The 26453-nt window shown below is 41.4% G+C and overlaps 1 protein-coding gene across 2 annotated transcripts in view; it reads left to right on the top strand.

Annotated features, from left to right (window-relative positions):
- The window catches only part of LOC121277285 (retinal dehydrogenase 1-like), an 80654-nt gene that overhangs the window by 15265 nt on the left and 38936 nt on the right, over positions 1–26453 (top strand). For both annotated transcript variants that reach the window (XR_005942849.1, XM_041186557.1), the window contains exons 4-7: positions 11718–11847; positions 16959–17020; positions 19355–19483; positions 23880–23993. Coding sequence is in view for 1 of the 2 variants with exons in the window: in XM_041186557.1 (XP_041042491.1) it covers positions 11718–11847; positions 16959–17020; positions 19355–19483; positions 23880–23993 (435 nt within the window). In the remaining variant the exon portion in view is untranslated. The remainder of the gene's footprint in view (positions 1–11717; positions 11848–16958; positions 17021–19354; positions 19484–23879; positions 23994–26453) is intronic.

Here is a 26453-nt window from a genome sequence, read left to right as displayed (position 1 = left end):
TAGTTGTAGAGTGGGGGATATTCTGCTGCTGATGGCCCACAGCACCTCATGGATGCCCAGTCTTGATTGGCTAGATCTGTTCGAAATCTATCCCATTTAGCACAATGGTAGTGCCACACAACATGATGGAGGGTATCCTCAGTCTGAAGGCGGGACTTTGTCCCCACAGGACTGTGCGGTGGTCAATCCTACCGATACTGGCATGGACAAGTGCATCTGCGGCAGGCAGGTTGGTGAGCATGAAGTCAAGGATGTTTTTCCCTCTTGTTGGTTCCCTCACTGCATGCCACAGGCCCAGTCTAGCAGCTATGTCATTTAGGACTCAGCCAACTTAGTCAGTAGTGGTGCTACCAAGCCACTCTTGGTGGTGGGCATTGAAGTCCCCACCCAGAGTACATTCTGCACCCTTCCCACCTTCAGTGCTTTCTCCAAGTGGTGTTCAACATGGAGGAGCACTGATTCATCAGCTGAGGGCAGTACATGGTAATCAGCAGGAGATTTCCTTGCCCATGTTTGGGCTAGCATTCTCCTTACTGGCTGGGCAGTGCCCACGTTGCTTGGTGGGGCTCTTCTTGTTATCCTTAATTGCACCAGGCTCCAGGCGGCAGCCTCTTAAATGGCTCCAAGAAAATCTTCGAACACACTGTGTTGAAAAAGTTGAATACTTACCTTGGAGTTCGGGAGCTATACTTCCCAGTGGACTTTGGGACTCCTGCGCATGACTGGCCGGGTACTGGCTGCACCTGCACAGTCCGAGTGTTTTTCCGCTTTCATGTCTCCTGTGCATGCGCCAGCTGGGAGATGGCCACACATGCACAGATCATTGATTTCATGCTTGCGCTGGCCAGGAAGGGGCTGCACATGTGCAGTTCGTCCATTTTTAAATTCTTCATCCGGGAACCAGCCCTGTGTAGATGCACAGACAAAAACAAAGTGAAACAGCGCGAAAAGCAGGTCAGATGATGTGGAACCGGAGTTATTTAGAGACAAGGTGTCTCAAGGAGCAGAACACAGGAAGGGATGCTGGGACTGGCCCCAAACCAAGAAGAAAAACCCAAACAAGGGAGTGGGACACAAACAGGTCCCAGAAGACAGTAGTAGGTTATGGACAAGGGCAGAGATCAGAAGCAGATTTTGTCAAGTAAAATTGAGAGAAAGGAACAGAGGAAAAGGCTCCAAGTTAAAGAATATGCTACTTTGAAGCAAAGTGGGCCTGAGAGAAGCTCAGAAGATCCAAGGAGGCAGCCGATGGTTGGTGATTCTTTACTGCAGGTCTTTGGAGCAGTGGTGTCCTGCTTGAGATGGCTGAAGATCTGAAAGTGTGCTTGAAAGGTGAGGCTTGAGATCCAGGAGATAAAAATCTCAGCAGGTGAGACTGAAACCCTGGGCGTGAATCCTGGTTGGAGCTGCCTGAGTGAGAGTGACGTGTGGGAAAAATTCTCAGGCGAGTTTAAAATGTGGAAGTTGGAAACCCTCGTGAGAAAGACAGAGCTTCACTGAAACCGGTTGACTTATGGTGTGACAAGCATCTGGGTGGGTTGTTGAGAAATCCATAGAATCTGCTTTGGTCACACGTTGCCATTTACTTTGGAGTGTGGTGTATCTGACCACAGTTCACCAGCTAGTTCACATGTACTGCATACTTACTCTGAATATTAGAGTGTAGGACAGATATTGATAATTGTTTTATCTTTCCAAATTTGTATGCATCTGTAAAGAAATAGGCACAGGGAACTCTATCAGGAGGCCCATTTCCACATGCCCCCAAGGAGGCCAGCAGGTTATATCTGGTGGTCTCCCCACATGGCAAAGTGACCACCTGCCATGGGTAAAATGCCAGCAGTAGGACAAGGCCTAATTGGGCTCAATTGGCTTAAGACCAGGAGGTCTGTGTGCCACCTTCTGCACTGCTGGTAAAATGCCAGTGGTGACAGTAAGACAATGGGCATGCCATCCCCTACCATCCCACCTGATTATTGCCCCCACACTGCCTCCCAACACACCCTCTGAGACCCCATAAAATCCAGGCCTGATTCCCTATACCAATTGGAATTGGACCACTGCAGCAAATCCAAAGGCCAGAAAAAGGGCGAGAGTTCAGACAGCAGAGGGGCCAGAAAAGGGTTGAGAGTTCAGTGAGGGGGGCCAGAAAAGGGGCGAGAGTTCAGTGAGGGGGGCCAGAAAAGGGGCGAGAGTTCAGTGAGGGGGGCCAGAAAAGGGGCGAGAGTTCAGTGAGGGGGGCCAGAAAAGGGGCGAGAGTTCAGTGAGGGGGGCCAGAAAAGGGGCGAGAGTTCAGTGAGGGGGGCCAGAAAAGGGGCGAGAGTTCAGTGAGGGGGGCCAGAAAAGGGGCGAGAGTTCAGTGAGTGGGGCCAGAAAAGGGGCGAGAGTTCAGTGAGGGGGGCCAGAAAAGGGGTGAGAATTCAGTGAGAGGGGCCAGAAAAGGGGTGAGAGTTCAGTAAGAGGGGCCAGAAAAGTGGTGAGGGTTTGGTGGGAAGAGATAGCTATGCTGCTGCTGTGAACTGTCAGAGCCCATGTTCAGAAATAAAAAAACAAGGTTTGACATGACAGGAAAGTTGTACTTTGTTGGTTGGTATGTATTGCTGCTTAGGGACTGATCCTAAACAACTGACAATCTAAAGCGTTAAAATATTAAGTATTAATAAGTAACATGTGAGTAGCTGGTGAGTATTGTCTTTTATCTTTTACTTTTAAGTTACGTTACTGCTACAAGTAAGGTGTGTTGAGTATTAGTAAGATTTATCAGTATTAGTAAAGTTTATTAATAGTAATAGGGTTTATATCAACAGCAGTAAGCTTTATTAGTATTTCCTATCTGTCTGAACACCTTGTATCCAGGAATATTTAACACCCAGCCCGGTCCTTCTTTGAGCTAGGTCTCAGTTATAGCCACAACATCATATTTCCACATGTAAATGTAACTCAGCAATCTTATTTACTTATTAGCAGTAGTAAGGTTAACCAATAAATAAAGAAATGGCAGGTTTATTAGCAGTAGGAAGGTTAACTAATAAAGAAAGAAATGGCAGGGTTACTCCGACCTCTAGAATGCATATCCTGTGCTATGTGGGAACTCCAGGATGTGTCTCAGCTGTACAGAAGGTACAAGGAAGATTGGAAGAGGTGTAATAGGTGATTCAGTAGACGAATAGATAGGCATTTCTATGGCCGCAGACGTGAATCCAGGATGGTATCTTGTCTCCCTGATGCCAGAATCAAGGATGTCATTGAACAGCTGCAGAGTACTCTGAGAGGGGAGGGTGAACAGCCAGCAGTTACAGTCCATACTGATACCAATGCAGTCAGAATTTAGGGAACGAGATAGGAAATTAGCAAGCAGGACTTCAAAAGTAGTAATCTCTGGATTACCATGCGCAAGTGGGTATAGAAATAGGGGGATAAAAGAGATGAATGTGTGGCTGGAAAGATGGTGCAGGAGGGAGGGTGCTTGATTCTTGGGATATTGGGACCAGCTCTGGGGGAAATGGGACCCGTACAGGCCAGACGGGTTGCACCAAAATAAAGCTGGGACTGAGTTCCTTGCTGAGCTCCTTGCAATTTGCTAGCGCTACTGAGGAGGGTTTAACTAACTTGGCAGGGGTGTGGGAACCAAGAGATAATGTCAGAGAGGAGTACTAAGGTGCACAGAAAACTGGGAGAGATAAATAGAGTAGAATAAGGAATAGCAAGTTCATAGGTGGGGTCAGAGTAAGGGAGAAAGTAATAAAGTCTAAATCAGGGTTACTGCGCATGTATGTGAATGTACGGATTGTGGTAAATAAGATTGGTGAATTACAGGTGTAAATGTACAAGTGGAAGTATGATGTTGTGGCTATAACTGAGATCTAGCTCAAAGAAGGATGGGGCTGGGTGCTAAATATTCCTGGATACAAGGTGTTCAGAAAGATAGGAACGGAACAAAGGGTGGTGGGATGGGGGGTGGTGTTGGTGATGGTGGTATTGATTAAGGGAAGCATTGCAGTGCTAGAGAAAGAGGATGTCCCACAGGGGTCAAGGACTTGGCTAGAGCTAAGGAGTGAAAAAGGTGCATTTTCTTGCTCGGTGTAGTCTATAGGCCACCGACTGGTGTGAAGGATGCAGAGGAACACATTTGCAAGGAAATTACAGAGAGGTACCAAAATTATCATGAAGTTATAATGGGAGACTTTTATTATCCAAGTGTAGACTGGGATAGTAGTAATATAAAGGAAGGGGGCATTTGTTCCTATAGTGTGTTTAGGAGAATTTTCTATAGCAGTGTGTTTCCAGTCAAATAAGGAAGGAGGCACTGCTAGACCTGGTTCTTGGGAATGACATGGGCCAAATAGATAAGTGTCAATAGGAGAACATTTAGGGGACAGTGATCATTGTATCATAAGGTTTAGGCTAGCTATGGAAAAGGACACAAAACAATCCCGAGTAAGAATAATTAACTGGAGAAAAGCCAACTTCAATGGGATAAGAACAGTTCTGGGCCAAATAAATTGGGGTCAAAAGAATTGGCAGGAAAAATTGTGGCTGAACAATGGGCTATCTCCAAAGAAAAGATAGTTCAGGCATAGTCAAGGTATATTCCCTCAAAAGGGAAAGGTAGGGCAAACAAATCCATAGCTCCCTGGGTAACAAAAGAGATAGAAATTAAGATAAAGAAGAAAAAGTGTGCTTATGACGGATGTCAGGTAGAAAATACATTTGAGAACCAGGCTAAATATGGAAGTTTCAGAGGGGAATTGAAAAAGCAAAGGAGAGAAGCAAAGAGAGAGTGTGAAAAGTGACTGACAGTCAACATTAAAGAGAATCCCAAAGTCTACTATAGGCATATATATAGTAAAAAAAATGGTAAAAGGAGGTGTAGGACCAATTAGGGACCAAAAAGGGGATTTACACATGGAGGCAGAGAGTATTGCTGAGGTATTAAGTGAATACTTTGCAATTGTCTTTATCAAACCATGGTGAAAGAGGAGATAATTCAAACACTAGAAGGGAAGGGATAAGGAAGAGCTATTGGATAGGCTATCTGTACTTAAAGTGAATAAGGCACCAGGGCTGGATGAGATGCACCAAGATAAGTGAGGGTGAAAATTACAAAGTCATTGGCAATAATTTTTCAGTCTCCCTTAGACTCATGGCTGGTTCCAGAGGACTGGAGAATTGCAAACGTTACACCCTTGTTCAAAAAAGGGTGTAAAGATAAGCCCAGCAATCACAGGCCAGTCAGTTTAACTTTGGCGGTGGGGAAACTGCTATAAATAATAATTCAGGATAAAATTAATAGTCACATAGACAAATGTGGATTAATTGAATAATGCCAGCATGTATGTCTTAAAATTGTGTTCACCTAACTTGCTGGAAATTGTTAAAGAGGTAACAGAGAGATTTGATGAGGGCAATGCAATTGATGTGGTGTTCATGGACTTCCAAAAGGCATTTGACACAGTGCCACACAACAGACTGGTGAGCAAATTTATAGCTCATGGAATAAAAAGTACAGCAGCAACATGGATACAGAATTGGCATAGTGATAAGAAACAGAGAGTAGCATTAATGGATGTTTGTTGGGCTGGAGGAAGGTTTATAGTGGAATTCCTCAGGTGTCAGTGTTGGGAACCTTGCTTTTCCTGCTACATATTTATAACCTAGACCTTGGCCGGTATTTTCCAGCCCTCTCATGCTGGGACCTGCTGCAGGAGATTTGGCAGCCCAGCCATAAGTCCACTGACTTTCGACCGACTTGGACGAACCTGATGGTGGGTAGGGCTGTAAAATACCACCTCTTGGTGTACAGGGCACAATTTCAAAGTTTTCAGATGATACAAAACTTGGAAGCTTTGTGAACTGTGAGTGTTGAAAGAGGTTTCATGCATTGGTGTTAATTTTCCAAAATTCTATAGATTCTGGAATGGTTCCTGAAGTTTGGAAGGTAGAAAATATAACCCTACTATTTAGGAAGGGAGGGAGAAAGCAAACAGGGAACTACAGACCCATTAGTCTTACATCAGTAGTGGGTAAAATACTAGAATCTGTTATAAAGGATGTGATAAATGGATACTTGGAAAATCGTGATCTGATTGGGCATAGTCAGAATGGATTTGCGAATGGGAAATTATGTGTTATGAGCTTGTTGGAGTTTTTTGAGGATGTTACTAATAAAATTGATAAAGGAGAGTTGATGGACGTAGTATACTTGGATTTTCAGAAGATTTTTGATAAGGTCCCCTACAGGAGGTTGATTAGCAAAATAAAAGCACATTGGATAGGAAGCAATATACTGGCATGGATTAAGGATTGGCTAACAGGCAGAAAACAGAGATGAGGAATAAATGGGTCTTTCTTGCATTGGCAGGCTGTGACTAATGGGATACCGTAAGGATCAGTACTTGGGCCCCAGCTGTTCACAATATATATCAATGATTTGGATGTGGGGACCAAATAATATTTCCAAGTTCGCGGATGATACAACGCTAGGCGGGAATGTGTGCTGTGAAGAAGATATAAAGTAGCTACAGAAGGATTTGGACAGACGTAATGAGTGGGCAAGAAAGTGACAGATAGATTATAATGTGGAAAAATGTGAGGTTATCCACTTTGGTAGAAGGAACAGATGTGCAGAGTATTTCCTAAATGGTAAGAGATTAGAAAGTGTAAATATACAAAGGGATCTGGATGTCCTTGTCCATAAATCATTGAAAGCTAACATGCAGGTGCAACAGACAAATAGGAAGGTTAATGGAATGTTAGTCTTTATTGCAAGAGGATTTAAGTACAGTAATAGAGATGTCTTGCTTCAATTATATAGAAGCTTGTTTAGACCGCACCTGAAGTACTGTGTACAGTTTTGGTCCCCTTACCTCAGGAAGGATATTATTGCCATAGTGCAATGAAGGTTCACCAGACTTGTTCCGAGGATGGTGGGACTGTCTTATGAAGAGAGCTTGGGGAAACTGGACCTGTATTCTCTAGAGTTTTGAAGAATGAGACGTGATCTCATTGAAACCTACAACATACTTAAAGGAATAGACAAGGTAGATGCAGGTAAGGTGTTTCACCTGGTTGGGGAGTCTAGAACCAGGGGACAAAATTACAAAATAAGGGGGAAGCCACTTAGGACCTAGATGAGGAGAAATTTCTTTACTCAGAGGGCTGTGAATCTTTGGAATTTTCTACCCCAGAGGGCCATGGAAGCTCAGTCATTGAATATGTTTAAGGTAGAAATTGATGGATTTCTGATTAACAACAGTGTAAAGGGTTATGGGGATAGTGTGGGTAAAATGTATTGAATTGTTCGATCAGCCACGATCATACTGAATGGCGGAGCAGGCTCGATGAGCTGAATGGCCTTTTCCTGTTCCTATATTCATATGTTGAACTTGAAAAGGACATTGACAAGTTGGTGGAATGGGTGGATAGGTGGCAGATGAGGTTCAATGCACAGAAATCTGAAGTGATTCAGTTTCATTCAATTTTCATTCGGAAGAACATGGAAAGGTAATATCAAATAAAGGGCACAATTCTAAACATGGCGCAGGAGTAGAAAGACCTGGGTGTAAATGTGCATAAGTCATTGAAGATGGCAGGACAGGTTGAGAGGGAAAGGTTAATAAAACATACAGTATCCTGGGCTTTATTAATAGGGGCATAGAGTACAAGAGCAAGGAGGTTATGTTGAATTTATACAAGACACTAGTTCGGCTTCAGCTGGAGTATTACGTCCAGTTCTGGGCACGGCACTTTAGGAAGGATGTGAAGGCATTGGAGAGAGCACAGAAAAGATTCACAAGAATGGTTCCAGGGATGAGGAACTTCAGTTATGAAGATGAGAATGGTTCCAGGGATGAGGAACTTCAGTTATGAAGATGAGAATGGTTCCAGGGATGAGGAACTTCAGTTATGAAGATGGATTGGAGAAGTTAGGACTGTTTTCATTGAAGAAATGTAGGCGGAGAGGAGATTTGATAGAAGTGTTCAGATCCACGAGGCGTCTAGACAGAGTAGACAGGGAGAAACTGTTCCCTGAAAGGATTGAGAATAAGAGGGCACAGACTTAAGGTAATTGGTAAAAGAAGCAAAACCAACATGAAGAAAAGCTTTTTCACACAGCAAGTGGTTAAAGTCTGGAATGCACTGTCTCAAACTGTGGTGGAGGCAGGTTCAATTGAAGCATTCAGAAGTGAATCTAAAAAGGCAGAATGTGCATGTTTTACAGGGAGAAGGCCACTAAGTGAATTGCTCATTTAGAGAGCCGGTGCAGACACGATAGGCCAAATGGCCTCCTTCTACACTGTAACATTTCTGTGAGTCTGACTGGCGAAGGGTGCCAATTCTGCCAAACAAAGCTTTGCCGCCACCTTGGAGATGCACGTGGCACAGAAATTGCGAGATATTACAGATGCCACCCGTAGAGCTGGGGGTGACTTTGACCACCACTGAAAATGCCTGGTCTACCTGGTCCACTTGGCAGGAGCTCTTTTTCCAGGAGGTTACTGTTGTCAGAAGCCACATGACAGGAAATTCTGAGCCTCCTGAGAAGCAGATTCTCGGTCATGTTGAGAAAGCTAGTCGTCTGCCTTTGTATCTTGTGTTGGGGTATCCTCCTTTTGGGCTGGAACTCTTTGTTCATCCCTCCTGTCTTGTGGTGTGGCAGGTGGTTGAGGAAAAGGTGGCTGCTGCTCATGCCGGTGCTGCTTCTGCTGGTGCTGCTACTTTTATTCTTTATCAGATGTCCAAGGTGGAGCTGCATGAGTAGCTCCCATGCTTCTGTTGGGGGAAGATTAAAGGGAGGGATTGGAGGGGAGGGCTGCCTCCGATAGGCACAGGGGACTCTCAGAGGAGGTCTCTCCCTACTCTTGCCCAACACCAGCTCACCCAGTAAAAGCTGCTGGCCACCCACCTGGCATGGGCCTCCCTGCTGTGGGTAAAATAATAGCGTGGGGGTGAAGCACTTAAATAGCCACTTTAGGGCCTCAACAGGCAAAGGCCCCTCCCCACCACCCTGAGAAATGGGAGACAGGTTGGGGCAGGCAGGAAGGCAGGCCACATGTTGCATTTATGAATCCCCTCTGCCATCAAACCCACCAGTGGGGGACTTAAATTCAGCCCTTGTTCTGCATTTGTCCCTCAACCAACACCACCAGAAATAGACCACTGATTGTTTATCTTATTTGTTATTTAAGAGACTTTGTTGTGTGCAAGTTGGCTGGTTGACAGCCATGTTTGCCCGTCACAATTGTAATTACAATTCAAATGGCTGTGATTGTGCTTAATACTGAGCATAACGTTCAGTATTCCTTTCAGCCCAATGGGATGTGAGGTATCAGGTTATGACCAATTATTCCCCAGTAATATTTTAAATGATTTATTCTCTCAATATAATCTTATTTGCAAACCATTGTGTGAATTTTCTATCTTAGTACACCAGTGTATATCTTACCACACCCATCTCTTAGCATGACAGGAATATATATTGGGAATTCACAGTTGGGGCTATTTTCAAATGCAAATTAGATGTAATAATTATTACACCTGACTTCCTAGTACACCTGCCCATGACATGAAGTTCTGGAAGGGAATGCCAAATTATAAAATTTATACCTTATTATCATAAATTATCAAGGTAAATAACAAATGCAGTGAAAACAAAATTAGTAAGCATGATTATGGGGATGAATTTCAACAGGGTCCTCTTGGTTATCTTCTAGGCATCAATGGAAAAACCATGAAAACCTCAGAAAAATGGCTATTATCTCCATTCTTCCTGGGGTTCCCACTGAAATTATAATGGACAAACTCTCACAGAAATTCTCCTGAAGCTTGTTTATATGATGAAATAGCTGCAGCCAATTCCTCTTACACACCCTTTCTCATCCTTGTCCGAATCTTTAAAGCGTTAAGAGTTAGGATCAATTGATTAACTAAACCTGTATCAGGAAAGGTAGAATTAAAACATCAAAAAACATTGAATGAGGAAAGGCTATTTGACCCATCAAGCCTGCTTCAGTCAGAAACAATATCCCCCGTCATCCACTCTATGTGGCTTATTTAAGTATGAACTCAGTGATCACCTACGGCTACAGGGATGCCATTCATGAACAACGACAATTTGCAATTATGTAGCACCTTTAACATAGTTAAACACCTCAAGGTGCTTCACAAGAGCAATTTTCAAATAAAACTTGTCACCAAGCCACACAAAAAGATATTAAGGCTAATGACCAAAACCTTAGTCAAAGAGGTAGATTTTAAGGAGTTTCTTAAAGGAGGAAAGAGGAGCAGAGAGGCAAAGAGGTTTTGGAAGGAATTCCAAACTTAAGGCCTAGGCAACTGAAGGCATGCCAGCCAATGGTAGAGGGATTAAAATTGGGGTTGCTTGACAGGCCAGAATTGGAGGTATGCAGATATCACAGAGGATTGTAGGGAAGGAGGAGATGACAGAGTTAGGAAGGGGTAAGGCCATGGAGGGATTTAAAAACAAGGATGAAAATTTGTGCCTTAGGATGTTTTACTAAATTCAATGCACTGTATAAATACAAGTTGGTGTTGTTGTTGTTGACTCTGTGGAAAAGAGGAAATGTTGGAATTTGAGCTCCCTCCAACTCGCACTCACTCCTATACTTTAATTCCTGACCAAAATTTCTGTACAAATACACCTTGATTCTCAAAGGTCATGAGGCAGCTCCAGAAAATGTATTCATCATCAGAGCTGCACTACTCAAATCTGTTTTGCTGCCCTCCAGACAACATTCCATTCCTCTGCACCCTCCACCCATTCCATGCACCCCCTCGCACTTCCTGATTGCAGCAGTACCTGTGCATCCCATTAAGTATTTGAGTTATATGAATTGAATTAATTAATATGAGGACAAATTTAAATGTCAGGAAAAAATGGAATTACTCTGTCTTAAATACTTACCCAAAGGTTACTGACAAGTTTCAGTGCAGCTGTTTTGTTAGCTCTGCATTCATCAACTATTTTGATCTAACACTCAAAGGGATCCTTTTGTGATTATCACAAAATAGTGTGTCACAAGATTCATGGAATGGTACAATTACACTGAAGGTCATTGTGCTAGATTATTTAATAAAAGTCTTTACACCGTTTCTTCTGTTAGTTATCCTTAAATTAAAGGTGAAATTTTTATAGTCGTTTGGTAGTACAGAACTTGGGTATTGCTGAAAAATCAGGCTTTTTTGTCGAAGCTTTTCATCTTGCTCTCATCAGTGCAATTTGTAAGAATACCAAACGTAAAGCGAATAGCAATTTATACTGTATGAGAAGAGAGTGTTGATTGTTTGATGAGTGGACTGTGATTGGTAGAGGCCTTGCCATGGAGGATGCACCGGTTGATGGTGACTAACAGTTAACTGCCAAGCATTGTTTGAAATTCAAACCATGCAGCTTGACTCTGATTCGTCAAGGCATTGCTCTGAGGAATGAACCAGCGAATGGCTGTCACTTATTTTGTTTAGCTGAAACAGGCACAATGTGTGTACATATTTTTTTGTCTGCAAAGAACAGGGCCCTGTGTATTAATATATGTAGCTTCCAGTACACAAAAATGCTCCAACAAAAAATGTTTTTTCAGCAATGAATTTTTAAATTCTTATTAGAGTTAGCTTCTGGCACTCTTGGAAAGCTAAAGCTGATTTAACTGTAGTTCACTGAACTAATATCACTGACTGGCAGATTTTTCTTTTTATTTAAGACAATAGAATCTATTGACTCTGGAAAGCTCTTCCTTCATGCATACTTTGTTGACTTAGATGGCTCAATTAAAACATTGCGTTACTATGCTGGCTGGGCTGACAAAATTCAAGGACGTACCATCCCTGTGGGTAAGGTTTTATTTATGTTCATTAATTGTGTTGAATTAATGTTCTCGTCTAACCTTGAAATAAACACTGTGGGAATTTTCTAATAATGTAAGAATGTTTTCTCGAAGTGTGTTTATTTTTAGCCAAATTATTCTAATCTCAAGCTTCACAGAACCAGAAACAAAATTATCTTGTCTGTTACTTCCATACAGGTCTTAAACTTCACTAATCCTTGAATAGCTGTGTTAGAAAGAAAAGCCACTTAGTTATATTATTAGACAATTATAAGTAAATTATTAACAAGTTATTCTCAAAATGCACATTTATCTAAGGTGAGTCATAGTTGTAGATCTTTAGCTTTGGCTACTTCTCTTCCCTTCTAATCTGCCATTGACATTGATTTCGTGCAAATGTATGGATCCAAAAGCACCAATATAAACTCATATGGAAGTTGTCTTTCATCATAAGTGAGCATAAATAGTAAACATTAGTATGGGCATCACAGTGGAATCCAATTCCATGTTTACCAAAATTGCACTAATGCACTTTTCAGCATAGATGATTTGGAATACTATGCCACCCCCTACCCCAGAAATTGTAATGCCCCTACCACCCTGACAGCTGAGGTTATTTAGAAACCAGAAACCTGGTCTATCCTAATGGTGATTCTATTGGCGATTGGAGTTATCATTAGGTAGTGTAAAAAATAGGTTTTCAATTCTTTTGTATCCTTAGCAACGTATAAACAAGTAGTTGACTAAGAATAGGGGGGTTTCCATGGCAAATTTTTGCATCTAATTTACAAGATACAAGGGGCAGAATTTTGCCCTCGTTGGGCGGGTGATCCTGGGAGTGGCTTGGAAAATGACTGCCACCCACGATAAGGGGCTGACTGCGATTTTACGCTGGCAGGCCAATTAAGGCCAGACCAGTGTGAAACGTGCGCTGCAGCACTTAGCGCTGCCTGTGTTACAGGGGGGCGGAGGCCGAGTGCAGAAGTTCGTGCATGCGCACGAGTGAGTGCTGGAAAAGCCCTTCAAGGCACGGAGCTACCTCAGGGAGAGGCAGATTTTTGAAAATAAAAAAGAAAGATTTTAAAAATGTTTATAACATGTCATCCCATGTGACTCATGAGCAGGGACATGTTAGAAATTAGTTTGAAAAGTTTTTAATTGTTTTTTAATGACTGATCAAAACCTCATGGATGATGTTTTGCAAAAAATCCAAAGGCTGCTTGGCCCTTTCGCCTGCTCGCCAACCATAAGGTTGGATGGGCGGTGAAAAATTTTACTTAATTAGCTCTTTAATGGCCTTAATAGGCCTGTTAATTGTTGGGAGGCGCGCTGCAGACTCCAACTCGCGCCCACCGACCAAAATATCACGTGAGTGCGCGATGACTTCAGGACGCTCGCCTGACATCATCGCGCGTCATTTTACGCTTGTTCAGGTCGGGCGCACACCTGCCCAATAAGTGCAATATTCTGCCCCATGGAGTTACATGTACATGTACTGGACTTGTAACAGTGAACAGTACACTTTCACTTTCTTTGGCTCAAGGATATTTAATATTTCTGTTATTTTAGATATATATATCAATTATACTTTACAGTTTGTTACATTATTGTAACTACATGTTATTCAGGGTGAAGTAAATTCAACTGAATTCTGGCAAGTATGTGAGAATTACTTGAGTCCTTGGGTCCCATGTTGTATAGCTACAACTGCTGCAAAGAAAGCTTTTTAATAGTTCCCTGGATACTTCTTAACCTTATTTCTAAACAGTTTAATGTTGGCAAAGAGCCAACTGACCCTTTTGCCACTAATATTAAAATTTCAGCAAACTTAATTTAACATTTTTCTAAGCTGGTATCAATCCAAACTGATACTTGCAGTATGACAGCCCATTAAAAAAAGCCAACTGGCATTATAAGTTGATAAATTAAAATGTTCCCTCCCATTGCCGGAAGGAGACTTTTCAAAAGATAAGTTGCAGAAATATCTGATAATTTCCAGAGAGGCCAAAAAGCAGAACAAAGGAAGCACAACTAACTTAAGCACCAAATATAATTTAACTAGTAAAAATATGCTTTCAATCTTTCACATAATTTCTGGTCCTTGGAATGAAACCACAGAATGTTTCTAGCACTGATTTGAACTGAAAATAAATCAACTCAGTCTCAGACCTGTAGACTCAAGCTTAGTAAATTACTTCTTGATATTAATAACATTGTTTGTAGTAAGGATAAATTGGCATCAGAAGTTTTAACTTTTAGCATAAAATAGGCAGTAAATTGTTGGAAAAGTTATTTTTAACCATACTGTGAGGAATCTGCATTGTTTCTCCTATACTGTGAGGAATCTGCATTGTTTCTCCTATACTGTGAGGGACCCACAGTGTTCCTCCATACTGTGAGGGACCCACAGTGTTCCTCCTATACTGAGAGGGATCCACAGTGTTCCTCCATACTGTGAGGGACCCACAGTGTTCCTCCTATACTGAGAGGTATCCACAGTGTTCCTCCTATACTGAGAGGGACCCACAGTGTTCCTCCTATACTGTGAGGGACCCACAGTGTTCCTCCATACTGTGAGGGACCCACAGTGTTCCTCCTATACTGAGAGGGATCCACAGTGTTCCTCCTATACTGAGAGGGACCCACAGTGTTCCTCCATACTGTGAGGGACCCACAGTGTTCCTCCTATACTGAGAGGGATCCACAGTGTTCCTCCTATACTGAGAGGGACCCACAGTGTTCCTCCTATACTGTGAGGGACCCACAGTGTTCCTCCTATTCTGTGAGGGACCCACTGTTTCTCCTATACTGAGAGGGATCCACAGTGTTCCTCCTATACTGAGAGGGATCCACAGTGTTCCTCCATACTGTGAGGGACCCACAGTGTTCCTCCTATACTGAGAGGGATCCACAGTGTTCCTCCTATACTGAGAGGGACCCACAGTGTTCCTCCTATACTGTGAGGGACCCACAGTGTTCCTCCTATAATGTGAGGGACCCACAGTGTTCCTCCTATACTGAGAGGGATCCACAGTGTTCCTCCTATACTGAGAGGGATCCACAGTGTTCCTCCTATACTGAGAGGGACCCACAGTGTTCCTCCTATACCGTGAGGGACCCACAGTGTTCCTCCATTCTGTGAGGGATTCACAGTGTTTCTCCATACTGTGAAGGAACCACACTCTTCCTCCTCATACAGTGGGGGATCCACACTCTTCCTTCTCATACAGTGGGGGATCCACACTCTTCCTCCTCATACAGCAGTGGATTCACACTCTTCCTCCTCTTACAGTGGGGGATCCACACTCTTTCTCCTCATATAGTGGTGGGATCCATACTCTTCCTCCTCATATGGTGGGGGATCCACACTCTTCCTCCTCATACAGTGGGGGATCCATAGTGTTCTGCCATACTGTGAGGGATCTACATTGCTCCTCCTCCATGCTGTGAGGGATCCACAGAGTTCCTGCGTACTCTGAAAGATCCGTGCTGTTCCTCCTTATAGTGAGGGACCCACAATGCTTCAACATGTTGGCGAAGTGCTTTTAATGTTCTTACTTATTATGAGGGATCTGCAATGTTATCTCATGCTTGCGAACTGTAACTATATCATTATGTTTTCATTTTCATTTTGATGCTGAGTGATTTCTCATGCACATTAACATGAAAGCAGCAATTTAACTGAGAAAATGATTTGATTTCTAAGTACCAGAAAGTTGAGAGGTACAAAACTACTTCCAAGAGGTAATATCATATCTCGAGTGTTGCACCAAATTAGTAAACTCTAGTCTGAACAAAAGCCAGGTTTAAAAGTTCCAAAACACTGCCAGAAAGCTTTTCAACATTTTTACTAATTTTTAATTATTATTAATATTTTGAGAGAGCTGATGTTCCTGTCCATTCATAACCGTAAAAATTAACATATGCTATGTTGTTTTCTATTGCTCACAATGACAATTACTTGGCTCTATGCTTCCCACTATGCTCGTGCTGTGGTGAGGCTGGTATCTGTCATATAAAATGGAGCTCGAACTTAGATTTTAAGATAGGGACTTTCTTTTTAAATAATCTCACTTATAAACGCCATTAAAAGGTTTTAGTAATATTAATGACTTGGTTAAATGATACTGTTAAAATAGTCGATGAATGCAATAGGATTATGTTTAATTTTCAAATGCTAATTAATCACAAGTAATCAATTCTAGACTAAAGAGTTTAGTAGAAATATATGACCTAGTTGTAGTTATAGTACTTGTTCTGTCACATATAATTCAATTGTCTATAGTCATTGCTGAAAAAAGAGCCACGTCTAAGCTTTTTGTCTTGCACTCATCAGGACACTCTCAAGAAAATCAATATAAGGGGAAAAGAACTACTTATACTGTATGTGAAGAGAGTGCTGATTGGCTGACAAGTGGCGTTGCCATGGAGGATACACCACTGCTGGTGAATGACAGTTAACTGCCAAGCTTGTTTGAAACTTAAACTAGACAGCTTGAACCTGATTGGTCAAGGGATTGTCTCGTCAACACAATGTCCAATGTGATTCTGCGATTGGACAACATTTGCTAAATAATTCTCAGTGTGCTAAGAATTATGCTGACAACCAATTTAAGATTGTCAGTCAGGCTCGAATTGCGGCGTATTTGCGTGTACTAGAAGCTACATATATTAATACACAGGGCCCTGCTCTTTGCAGACAGAAAGAACATGTAAGGCATGTTTCAGCTAAACAAAATAAGTGATCGCCACTCGCTGACTTATTCCTCAGGGCAATGCCTTGACCAATCAGGGTCAAACTGCCTGGTTTAATTTTTTTTAAATGCTTGGAAGTTAACTGTAAGTCACCATTAACTGGTGCATTCTCCATGACAATGCCATTTGCCAACCAATCAGGACTCTCTTCACATACAGTATAAATTGTTATTTTCCCCTTATATCGGCATTCTTGCAAGTGTCCTGATGAGTGCAAGACAAAAAGCTTAGACATGTCTCTTTTTTCAGCAATACTCTGTTGTCCATATTAGTTTAAAAACTACTTCTGAATCACAAAACTATACAAATGTTTGCTTATGCTACATGATGAAATTATTAGTTTAATTCCATATTTTCTATTAGATGGAGATTATCTCACATTTACAAGACACGAACCAATTGGAGTGTGTGGACAAATTATACCTGTGAGTAACAACTGTGATTTGATTTTATTTGACCAAGATTCCAGAAAGGCATTGTAAGGAGTTTGACTTCCAGCTACATGAGTATGAAGTAACAAAATAGTCAGCTGTATATAACACTATAACATGGGGACTAGTTTGTGCCAACTTTTAAAAAACTGTACTTTCACTTCTGGGAGCTACCTACAAGTTTAGTTTGGACTGAAGATAATCATATAAATCCCTCCTAAAATATTTCCATATGCCCAGCTATCTCACTTCCTTTAACTCTCCTTAACATTTATCTCTTTGATAAAACCTTTAGTTATTTGCCCTGATAACTCCTTATTTGTCTCAGTGCCTGATTATGTCCCTGGGATGTTTTTCCACATTGTAGGCATTCTACAAATGCACATTGTTGCTGAGGTGTAAGCCCACTCTCTCCTTCTCTTTCTCTTTCCTGTTTTCTTTCTCTTGCTGTCTCCAATGATTGTTCATGGCCCTAAACAAAATGAGTTTGAGTAGTTTCATTACACAAATCCAAATGCAAAACTATTTCAATTTATGCCCTTTGACGTTGGGTCACATTCGTTCATATGAGAAGAAAATCCTATTGTTTAGAAGAGTGCTATCATTTTCTTGTTTATTAATAACCAATCGGTGCTCAGAATAGAGCAAATCAGGCAGTTTCTGTAACAGGCAAAAATAAACTCTGTGGTAATGATACACAAATCTTGATTTCAACATAAAGTAAATATTGGAGATGGAGATGAAGTACCATCATTTTGTATTGAACTCTACCTTGCTATAATGATCATTCCCATTTATCATCAGTTCCTCATCAATAAACTATTGCAAAAGGTTTATTAAATGCTTCAGTGTGTAACCTGAATATTTATCTAACATAATAATCGTTTACTTATGTAATATTATAGATGGTTTGGCAGGCAACAGAATTAAAGATGTGCTTGAATGAGTTGAGGAGGCAATATATTAACAATTAATGCTTGATACTTCAAAGAATTTGGTAAATTGTATTTAAACTTTTAGTTGTGCATGATCAATTTCTAGTGAATATGAAAGTTAATTTGCATTAATTATATGCAAGTTGATTTGAATTCATTAATGACTTACTGATAAATATCATGGCCAAGAACAACATTGGCTAGAAGATTCCTGCTCCTAAGTCCTACGTTCCTACAAGGTTGTTTGCATGCCATTGATCCTTCATTTATGAACAATTTAATCACATAAAGATAAGAATTTCACTGTCCATTTTGTGTGTCAGCATAAAAAAAATGTTTGTGAAGATTCTGTCTGTTTAATATTTCTAGCAATATTTTCTTTTAGGACATAGGGCAGGATTTTACGGTCCCACCGAAATCAATGGACTTTTGAATGGCTCACCGCATTTTACAGCCAGGCTCCTGCCGCAGCAGACCGTAAAATTCTGCCCATAGAGTAAGTTCTACGATCCCACATTCACAGCAAAATGCTGCACTTGAAGGGTTGAATGTTACACTCCCCTGCTGGCAGATTTAAAGGCGGGGCAGGACTTTTTAAATCCATGGGCAGCCTGCCAGCTGCCTACCCACCTGCCCTTGCCTCCTCCCTAATTATATCAGCAGTGAGCCAGTAAGCCAATTTAGACCCTTTAGTGGCACTTATTTCATACTTAAGGGCCTCATCGCACCATTGCTGGGGTTTAACCAGCACCTGGAGGGGCCCATGTCAAGTAGCCAGCCCAGAGGGTCTCCCTATGCAGGCTGGTGATAGGCAATGGGGAGGGGCCCTCCTTAACGGCCCCTTGGGCCCTTCATAGGGCCTCCTCAAGATTTTACCCTTCACCAACCCCCCCACCCCCATTGCCCTCCCCCATTGGCCTCTCAAACACCACAATCCCTCACTTCCCTTAACCCCCATGCCGAGACACCCAGCAAGACCTCCCATACACTTACCCATGTCTTGTGTTCCCTTCCCTTCTATCTTTTAGCCGGGTGTGGGGAGTCCAGCTTCTCATAAAATTCAGCCCAAAGCGAGTGCGGGGCACAGAATTGTGTTCTAGCCCCATCTCTGACCCACATTCCCTTTCAGCTCAATTCTGTGCTGAGTGTGCAGGAATGTTAACTTAATCATGTATTACATTTTTATTGGAGATGTATATTTATAGGAAATATTTATAGGAAATTTCACAAACTCATTTATGATATCACAATACACATGAACAGTGAATTCTTATTCCATTATGACAAATGAATATTATTATGCTATGGCAATAGTAATTATGTCTTTAGAGCTGGTCTATAATCATTAATAAATTCTGATACTATTAATGTAATACATTTTTTGTCACTACAGTGGAACTTCCCACTGCTGATGTTTACTTGGAAGCTTGCTCCTGCACTTTGCTGTGGCAACACAGTAGTTATCAAACCAGCCGAGCAAACCCCACTCACCGCACTCTACATGGGGGCTTTAATCAAAGAGGTAATTGGGTAAAATTAAGAATTATGAAATAGACACTCATTCATGTTCCTTACTAAATCAAATAAATGTTTCTGGAGCTATAAATTCAAGTAAATTCATACCCAGCCATGTCACTGTCCCAAAATGATACCCAGCCCCAACTGACAAAGCTATAGATTCATAGAAATTCATTGTACAGTTTTGATCTGAATAAGGTTCCCCAACTGAATGAAAATAGTATAGGGGTGAAATTTGCTTTCATTGTGCCTGCTCTATGGGTGTAAAATGAGTGAAAAGAAGTCCAATTTAGGGGGGCCAACACATCCAATGCTATTTTGGTTCAGGTGCTGTAGAGGTTTTTCCTGCAGTTGCCTAAAACATGTTTTAGATCCCTTGCATATGCTAATAAAGAGCCTAATGCTTCTCTTGGGATCCAAATCAGAAATCTGTTTGCCTAGAATGCAACAAACAGCTCTATAGTAAAACCTTCAACTGTTGGTCACTGCTCTCTCTCTCTTCTCCAGATTTCCCCAACCCCTTCCATCTTTTGCTGAAGTCTCAGCAAGCTGATCTTGCTAACCCTCATGACTGACGAGCTGTCTCTGGGGTCACAACCAGCAACTACACAATTAAGGGCTGTGGACCAATTTGCCATGTTCCTGCCAATGGCCTCAGTAAGCGAGTGCACAGTGTGTTGCATCCAGATCACCCCTCACCTACCCCAATACAGGAACAATCTAATTTTTCGACATCTGCTTTTGCGGTGCATTGATGTCTAAAATATTCACAATAACACTTAAGTATTCACTCCGATTTTTAAAAGTATATTCCTCTGCTACATCATAGTCCAGGTTAAAATTCTTTATATCTTTTTCTGGCTCATTTAGAATCAGCTATTATCTTCTGGTATGAGTCAAGTGTATTATAAATGGTTAAATTTAGCTGGTAAAGTAGCTTTCATAAGCCACAGCAAGTAAATTATTTACTAGAACTCTAGACATCGAACTGGAATTGGTTGATCATTTTTCTTCACTTCATACTAAAGGTCTAGGTCAAGTCAAGCTTGAGTTAATATCCTCAGGCACCTTAGTAAAGAGCTACTATAAAGGATGCAAAGCATCCTGCTTTACTGATTTGTGAATTTAACTGTTAATCTGAGGCAAGCATACTTTTCAGAAGCTGAGCATTAATATTCAGTTGCACAATGCTATTAAAATCAAAATACTCAGCATTATTATCAAGTTGTGCTGAGATTCCTTTAAGTACAGATATAAGAAACATAAAATTTTTCAATACGAGTCAACTTTAGCAAGCAGTTGTGACATTGTTCCCATTTGGTAAATGTATAGGGTGACTGGTATGTTGGTATTTCTTACCACTGAAAATTAAACATTAACTTCCACAGGAAGAGTGCTTTGATTTTTTAGATGCGATCAGTCAAATGACCAGAGCAGTTGTGTTCTTTGTTTCTTTTTCCAATCTAAAAATATTATTGAGTTGAAAGTTCTGCAGATCATTAAATGTTTTTCAAATGTCCTTAAGAATCTGCAATTTCTGTTGAGAAATCTAGGGGAGGGATTGAGGCCCAGAGGACCTCAAGTTGAAAGAAAGTTTGATATATATTTTTTAAAAAGAGTTAATCAAGAAGCTGTCATTAAAAGATATCAAGCTTGTATTTTAAAAGGCAGTTCTGTATTGTATAAACATATAGCTTTGCTTATGCAATGTTTAAAAACCTATAGTGCATGGTTCATGTGTATGACCAAAATAGTTTCAACAATATTGGACCACTTTCAATTTGCTTTATCAGGAGACAAAAAATTATTTTAAAAGAATTTCAAAAGAGGCACTATTCATATAAAAGATGTATGAAGCCATCAAATAAAAAATTTAAGAATTATTATGCAAGCTTTTAAAGAAAAATTCATTATTTTATAATATTAAAGCTTTCAGCCTGATTTTCCTTTCCTGTTTGCCCCTGCATTCAGGAATAGCAATTGTAAAAATCTGTCTCTTGTAACATAATTGATGCTTATTGTTTATTAAGTTCTGTTTCAACTAATAGTCAAATCACCTAGTGAGCTTGGACAGACTCTTCAAAGCTCTCCCCTCCCTAACCAGCCCGCTGCCTCAGAGCACCAGTTTGGCACTCACAGCCCATTGTCTGCACACCAATGAGACAAAGGTCTCAAAGGTTGCTCAGGCCATGTGGCAATAATGGTTGGTGAGAAACAGATGCACTTTGCCTGCCCAAAGCCTGTTGAGTGCCTGTTGTTACAATCGAAAACAAACATAAATTCCATGATCAGCAACATATTTCCCGCCAATGCCATAGGAAAGTAACATAACCCCAATTGCACCACTCTTCCTCAACTCATAAGTATATCAATGTCGACTAAATGAACTGCATATGTTGTCTTAGCCACAATTTACATAAGAGTACAGTAGGTAGGACGTCTACCCAATTTATCATAATTTGTCATTTTCCCCAAAATGTTACATCCTGATTATCCACTATTGAATATGTTAAATTGTGCAGTATTTACCATTCTATGTTATCTTTGAAAGTGTCTACAAGATACAAAATAAAGTATAACATTTAAAATGAGCTCTAAATGCTCTTATCATGACAGCAATCTCTCCATTAAACAACAGGAAATTGCCTGGCATATTAGTAATACCACAGATTTGTCTTCTTCCAAAGGAGCGTGCCTCCTTTCTTCAGATTTGCTAGTAATCCTGTATCTAACAGAGAGAAATATTAGGAAGTTTACAAACTAATATATGAACATTATATACATTGAACCTGTGCCACACAATTGCCTTAAGCATCATGGTCTAAATTTTGCCCTCGTCATACGTGTGCGATTGGTGCGCCTGGAGGTGGATATGATATGTGCTTCTGGCCGCGATTGCAACTGACACGCCATTTCACACTGGCTGGCCAATTAACTGGCAATCAGTGTGAAACACGCACTGAGAGAGGCTCAGCACTGCCAATGGTGGGGGGAGTTGCGGGAAGAGCTGGGAACCGAGACCAGTGAAGGTGTGGGGCAGACAATTTACAATGAGCTCCCTGAAGGCTGACAACTGCTGTGGAGTTGCCTCTGGGAGCTGCAGTGTTGTCCAAAGGATATTTTCACACAAAGAATGCCACAAACTACCTCTAATGCAACTACAAACAATTGACAGCAGTACTCATAACTCCGCAACCTTCAAGCATACTCTAGGCATTTTATCCCACCCTGGATTGAGAATGATGCAAAAATTATGAAGGCTGTCCGGCCGATTGGCCTGTGCGCCAAGCGTGAAAGTGCATGCCAACGCTAAAATGCACGCTAGTTTGGGTCGGCTGTGTATCCAATCACGGCACATAAAATTTTGGCCCATGATTCAAAACACCTCCTTATCCAGCAGCTTGCCATGTTACCACTTGGGTGAGGCATAAAAAAACACCAGCAATTTAGGGGCAAGAAAAGCAGGAAAATTTCTCTGACTCCTTTGGGCCATCAAACCTACTCCGGGGGACTATATTGACAATGATTTATATTGCTCAGTTTACCAACTGTCTTCCCCATGTTGTGATCTCTGCTACAGCTAGAAATTGATCCAGTTCTCTTTTGAAGGAATGCAATGAATCAGCACTCTCCACGCGATTTGGCAGCTTGCTCCTGAGAGCTACTAGTCTCTGTGGGAAAAAAAGTACCAGCTGACATCTGACCTAGTTCTATCCTTGGGTACCTTAAACATAATGTCCTCTGGTTCTCTTTAACCTTTCTAATTGAAATAATGCACAGAGCTTAGTTTCTTCCATATTTTAAACACTTCTGTTAGACTGCCTTGGAGTTTAAACTTCATAAAATAAATCCAGCCAGATTTTTAAATCTATCTGGTTTTAAGGTTGGTATCAGTCTGGTGACACTTTTCTGATCCTTTTCCAAGGCTTCTATATCACCCACCATATGAGGAGATAAAACAAGACAAAATATTCTTAAGTGATGCTAAATCAAAGTCTCATACAATGTTTTCATTTTTGGATCACTTCTGGCAAAAGGAATAGGACCAGAACAATAATATCGTATTTGACTATCATGCAAAAAGAGATAGGTGACTTACCTGCAGACCTATCGTGTTGCACTCAGCACCCATTCATTCTTATTTAAACCTGTAACCTATCTTCTTCTATTGCACCGAAAGATAACCACAGCTCCATATATAAGTAAATTTGTAATTGTCCTCCATTTTCATGCTTATAAACGTATTCTTAGCATTTTATCAATGCTGGTAGCTTGCAGTAGTTAGATAACCTTTTCCTAAATTACTGTTAGAAGTAATTTAAAAACCAAAGAGCACAATGCATTCTTAACTAATGCATCATAAAGTCTTTTGAATATTAACTCAGTGCTTTTCTCTTTAGGCAGGATTTCCTCCTGGGGTGGTGAATATTGTACCAGGATATGGATGTACAGCAGGAGCAACCATAACTAGTCATATGGACATCGATAAAGTAGCCTTCACTGGTTCTACTGAGGTACTTTGAACTAAACACCATTCCTTTGTAAAACTTGCAGAACTCAAATCAATTTAGAGGTTTGTTTTTTTAGATAATGTCAGTTTTATTGCTTTTGACAAATCACAGATATCAAGAGGACTTTAGCCATAATTGGTGACTCCAGAGTTTGGAAATGGTTTTGCAAAACAAAACACTTGTATACCTTCAACATGGGGATAAATGTTTCACTAAATTCTGGAGATCAAAATGGCATTCCAAAATTCAAACTTTAATTCCCAGCAGACAAACATGAAGAACCTCAGGTAATTGTTAAAGAAGCCGTCCGCTTACTGGGAGGCCTCACATACCCACCAAGATCACTGTAGAGCCGGGCATACAGATTCTGAAATTCTGTGAAGTTCTCTCATCTCCTGCAAATTCAATGGATGCTCAGCGAACCTCTTCCAACCATCACACATTAACTACATGCTCACTGACAGATCATTTCCTCCTTTTCCAATTTAGCTACCAAGGATTGAACCAGGACCATATAAATTAATAATAAACAGCACATTCTCAATTTTTGTTGAGGCTGCAGCAGCATGCATATTAGCCTTTTGGAAGGGTGATTTATCTCTCTGCTGACATATGTATAGCAGGAATCATTTATCTGGTAATGGAAAGTTAGATTATACGTTTATGGAAGCATGTTTGTTAATTTGATAATTCCATAGTCCTAGGAACACAAGAATTTCTGGGGCAATTTTCATTTCCAATGTATATTGGACGTGCAGTGGACAGTGCATCTGCTCTATCTATGTGATGCATTTGGCAGACTGCCGCAATTTGCATTGTTGGGCCTCATTTACAGTGAATAGGTGCGCTGCTAATACTAATCTTAATAGACAGCTGACTGGGGGGGGGGGGGGGGGGGGTGCAGAAAACTTGTGAGGAGACAGCTGCTTAAAGTCAACCTGTAGTCCCTCAAAGGGGAGCTGTACTTTTTAGATATGATCAGTCAGCCGTCCAGGAAAACCCCATTCTTCAGTGCAACCATGGGAAGTTCTCACCAAGCAGGTGAGCTACAGAAAGAAGGCTATGTTCCTCTCCAGTGGAAACAAGAGCAGGATTTGCCTAGTTCCCTGGTGGCAGGCTGGGTGGCTGGGAAAATAGTAGATAACCCTGTCAGTATAGGGAGGCAAGCAGTCAATATAAGTAATTAACAACCCACTTAGGATCAATTCTTCGGGGCCATTAGTGTTTTGCCAGCAGAGGAATGGCTCCGTACCACCTGGGGAGACCACCAGCTTCATGATGGTGAGGGACCAATGGAGCCAGGGGTTCCTTGGCCCAAAGAGGGGGCCGCGGACATGAAATGCCACCTCTGCAGCTGCATTGGGCTATCTGGAGAGGCTTGCTTACTTGGCCCCTCTGATCTTTAATTTAAAACTTATCCTTCCGAAGGTACCTCTATATTGAGGTGCCCTATTGATCCCTGACCTGCCTCAGCAGGGCCCAGCTCTGCTGCTGGAGTTGCTGAGTCTCTAGAGCTGCCCACACTCTGATTGGTTCAGCAGCTTCTACATCCCACTCAGTGATGCTGGAGGTGGCCTCCTAATTGGACGCCTCCAGAAAAATAGCTGAGCATCTCCCGCTGCCAGCAATTGCGGGCTCAGAATCCCTATTCCATTGCTGACGTTGGGGTCCTGTAGCCCATGGTAAAATCCTGCCCCAAATGTCTCATCAAATTAGCCTGCAGAAATGGAACGGAATGGCTGCGTGATCACTATCAGCAGAATTGTTCCTGGGACATGGCTGAAGTGAAATAGAAATGAAAAAATTGCATTCGTATCACTTTTCACGACAACCAGACGTCTAAAAGTGCTTTATCGTTTTTTGAAGTGTATTCATTGTTGTAATTCAGGAAACACACAAAAAACTCTTGCAAACAGTAATGTGATAACGGCCAGATAATCATTTTTTGTGACATTGATTGAAGGATAAGAATTGGCCAGGTCGTGGGGTTAACTCCCCTATTGTTCGCGATAGTACCATGGAATCTTTTACATCCACTCAAGCAGGCAGATGGGGCACCTGTTTAACAGCTCATCCAAAAGGCAGCACCTCCAACAGTGCAGCACTCCCTTAGTTATGTACTGGAGTGTCAGTATAGATTTTTGTACTCAAGTTCTGGAATACGACTTGAAGCTGGAGACTCAGAGGTGAGAGTGCTACCAAATGAGTAATGGCTGACACTGTAATGCAGGAAGAAATTTCATACGCTTATCAGAACAGCCTTCTCAAGGACAAATTGGGATACACAACCAATGCTGGCCATGCCAGCGAAGCTCACGTCCCATGAAAGAATAAAAAAGACTTCTCCTCACATCTGTCTTACTCTCTGTAGAGACCTACGGCACTCCTACTTTAACCCCATCATAGCCACCTTTCCTGTCCTGCTTCCCATGCCTTTCCTTTGACCATAGTGGAGTACTTCAC

Source organism: Carcharodon carcharias, chromosome 4, assembly GCF_017639515.1.
Source record: "Carcharodon carcharias isolate sCarCar2 chromosome 4, sCarCar2.pri, whole genome shotgun sequence".
Classification (NCBI taxonomy): Eukaryota; Metazoa; Chordata; class Chondrichthyes; order Lamniformes; family Lamnidae; genus Carcharodon; species Carcharodon carcharias.
The sequence above is the reverse complement of the archived record's forward strand: the minus strand, read 5'-3'. Positions and strand labels throughout refer to the sequence as shown.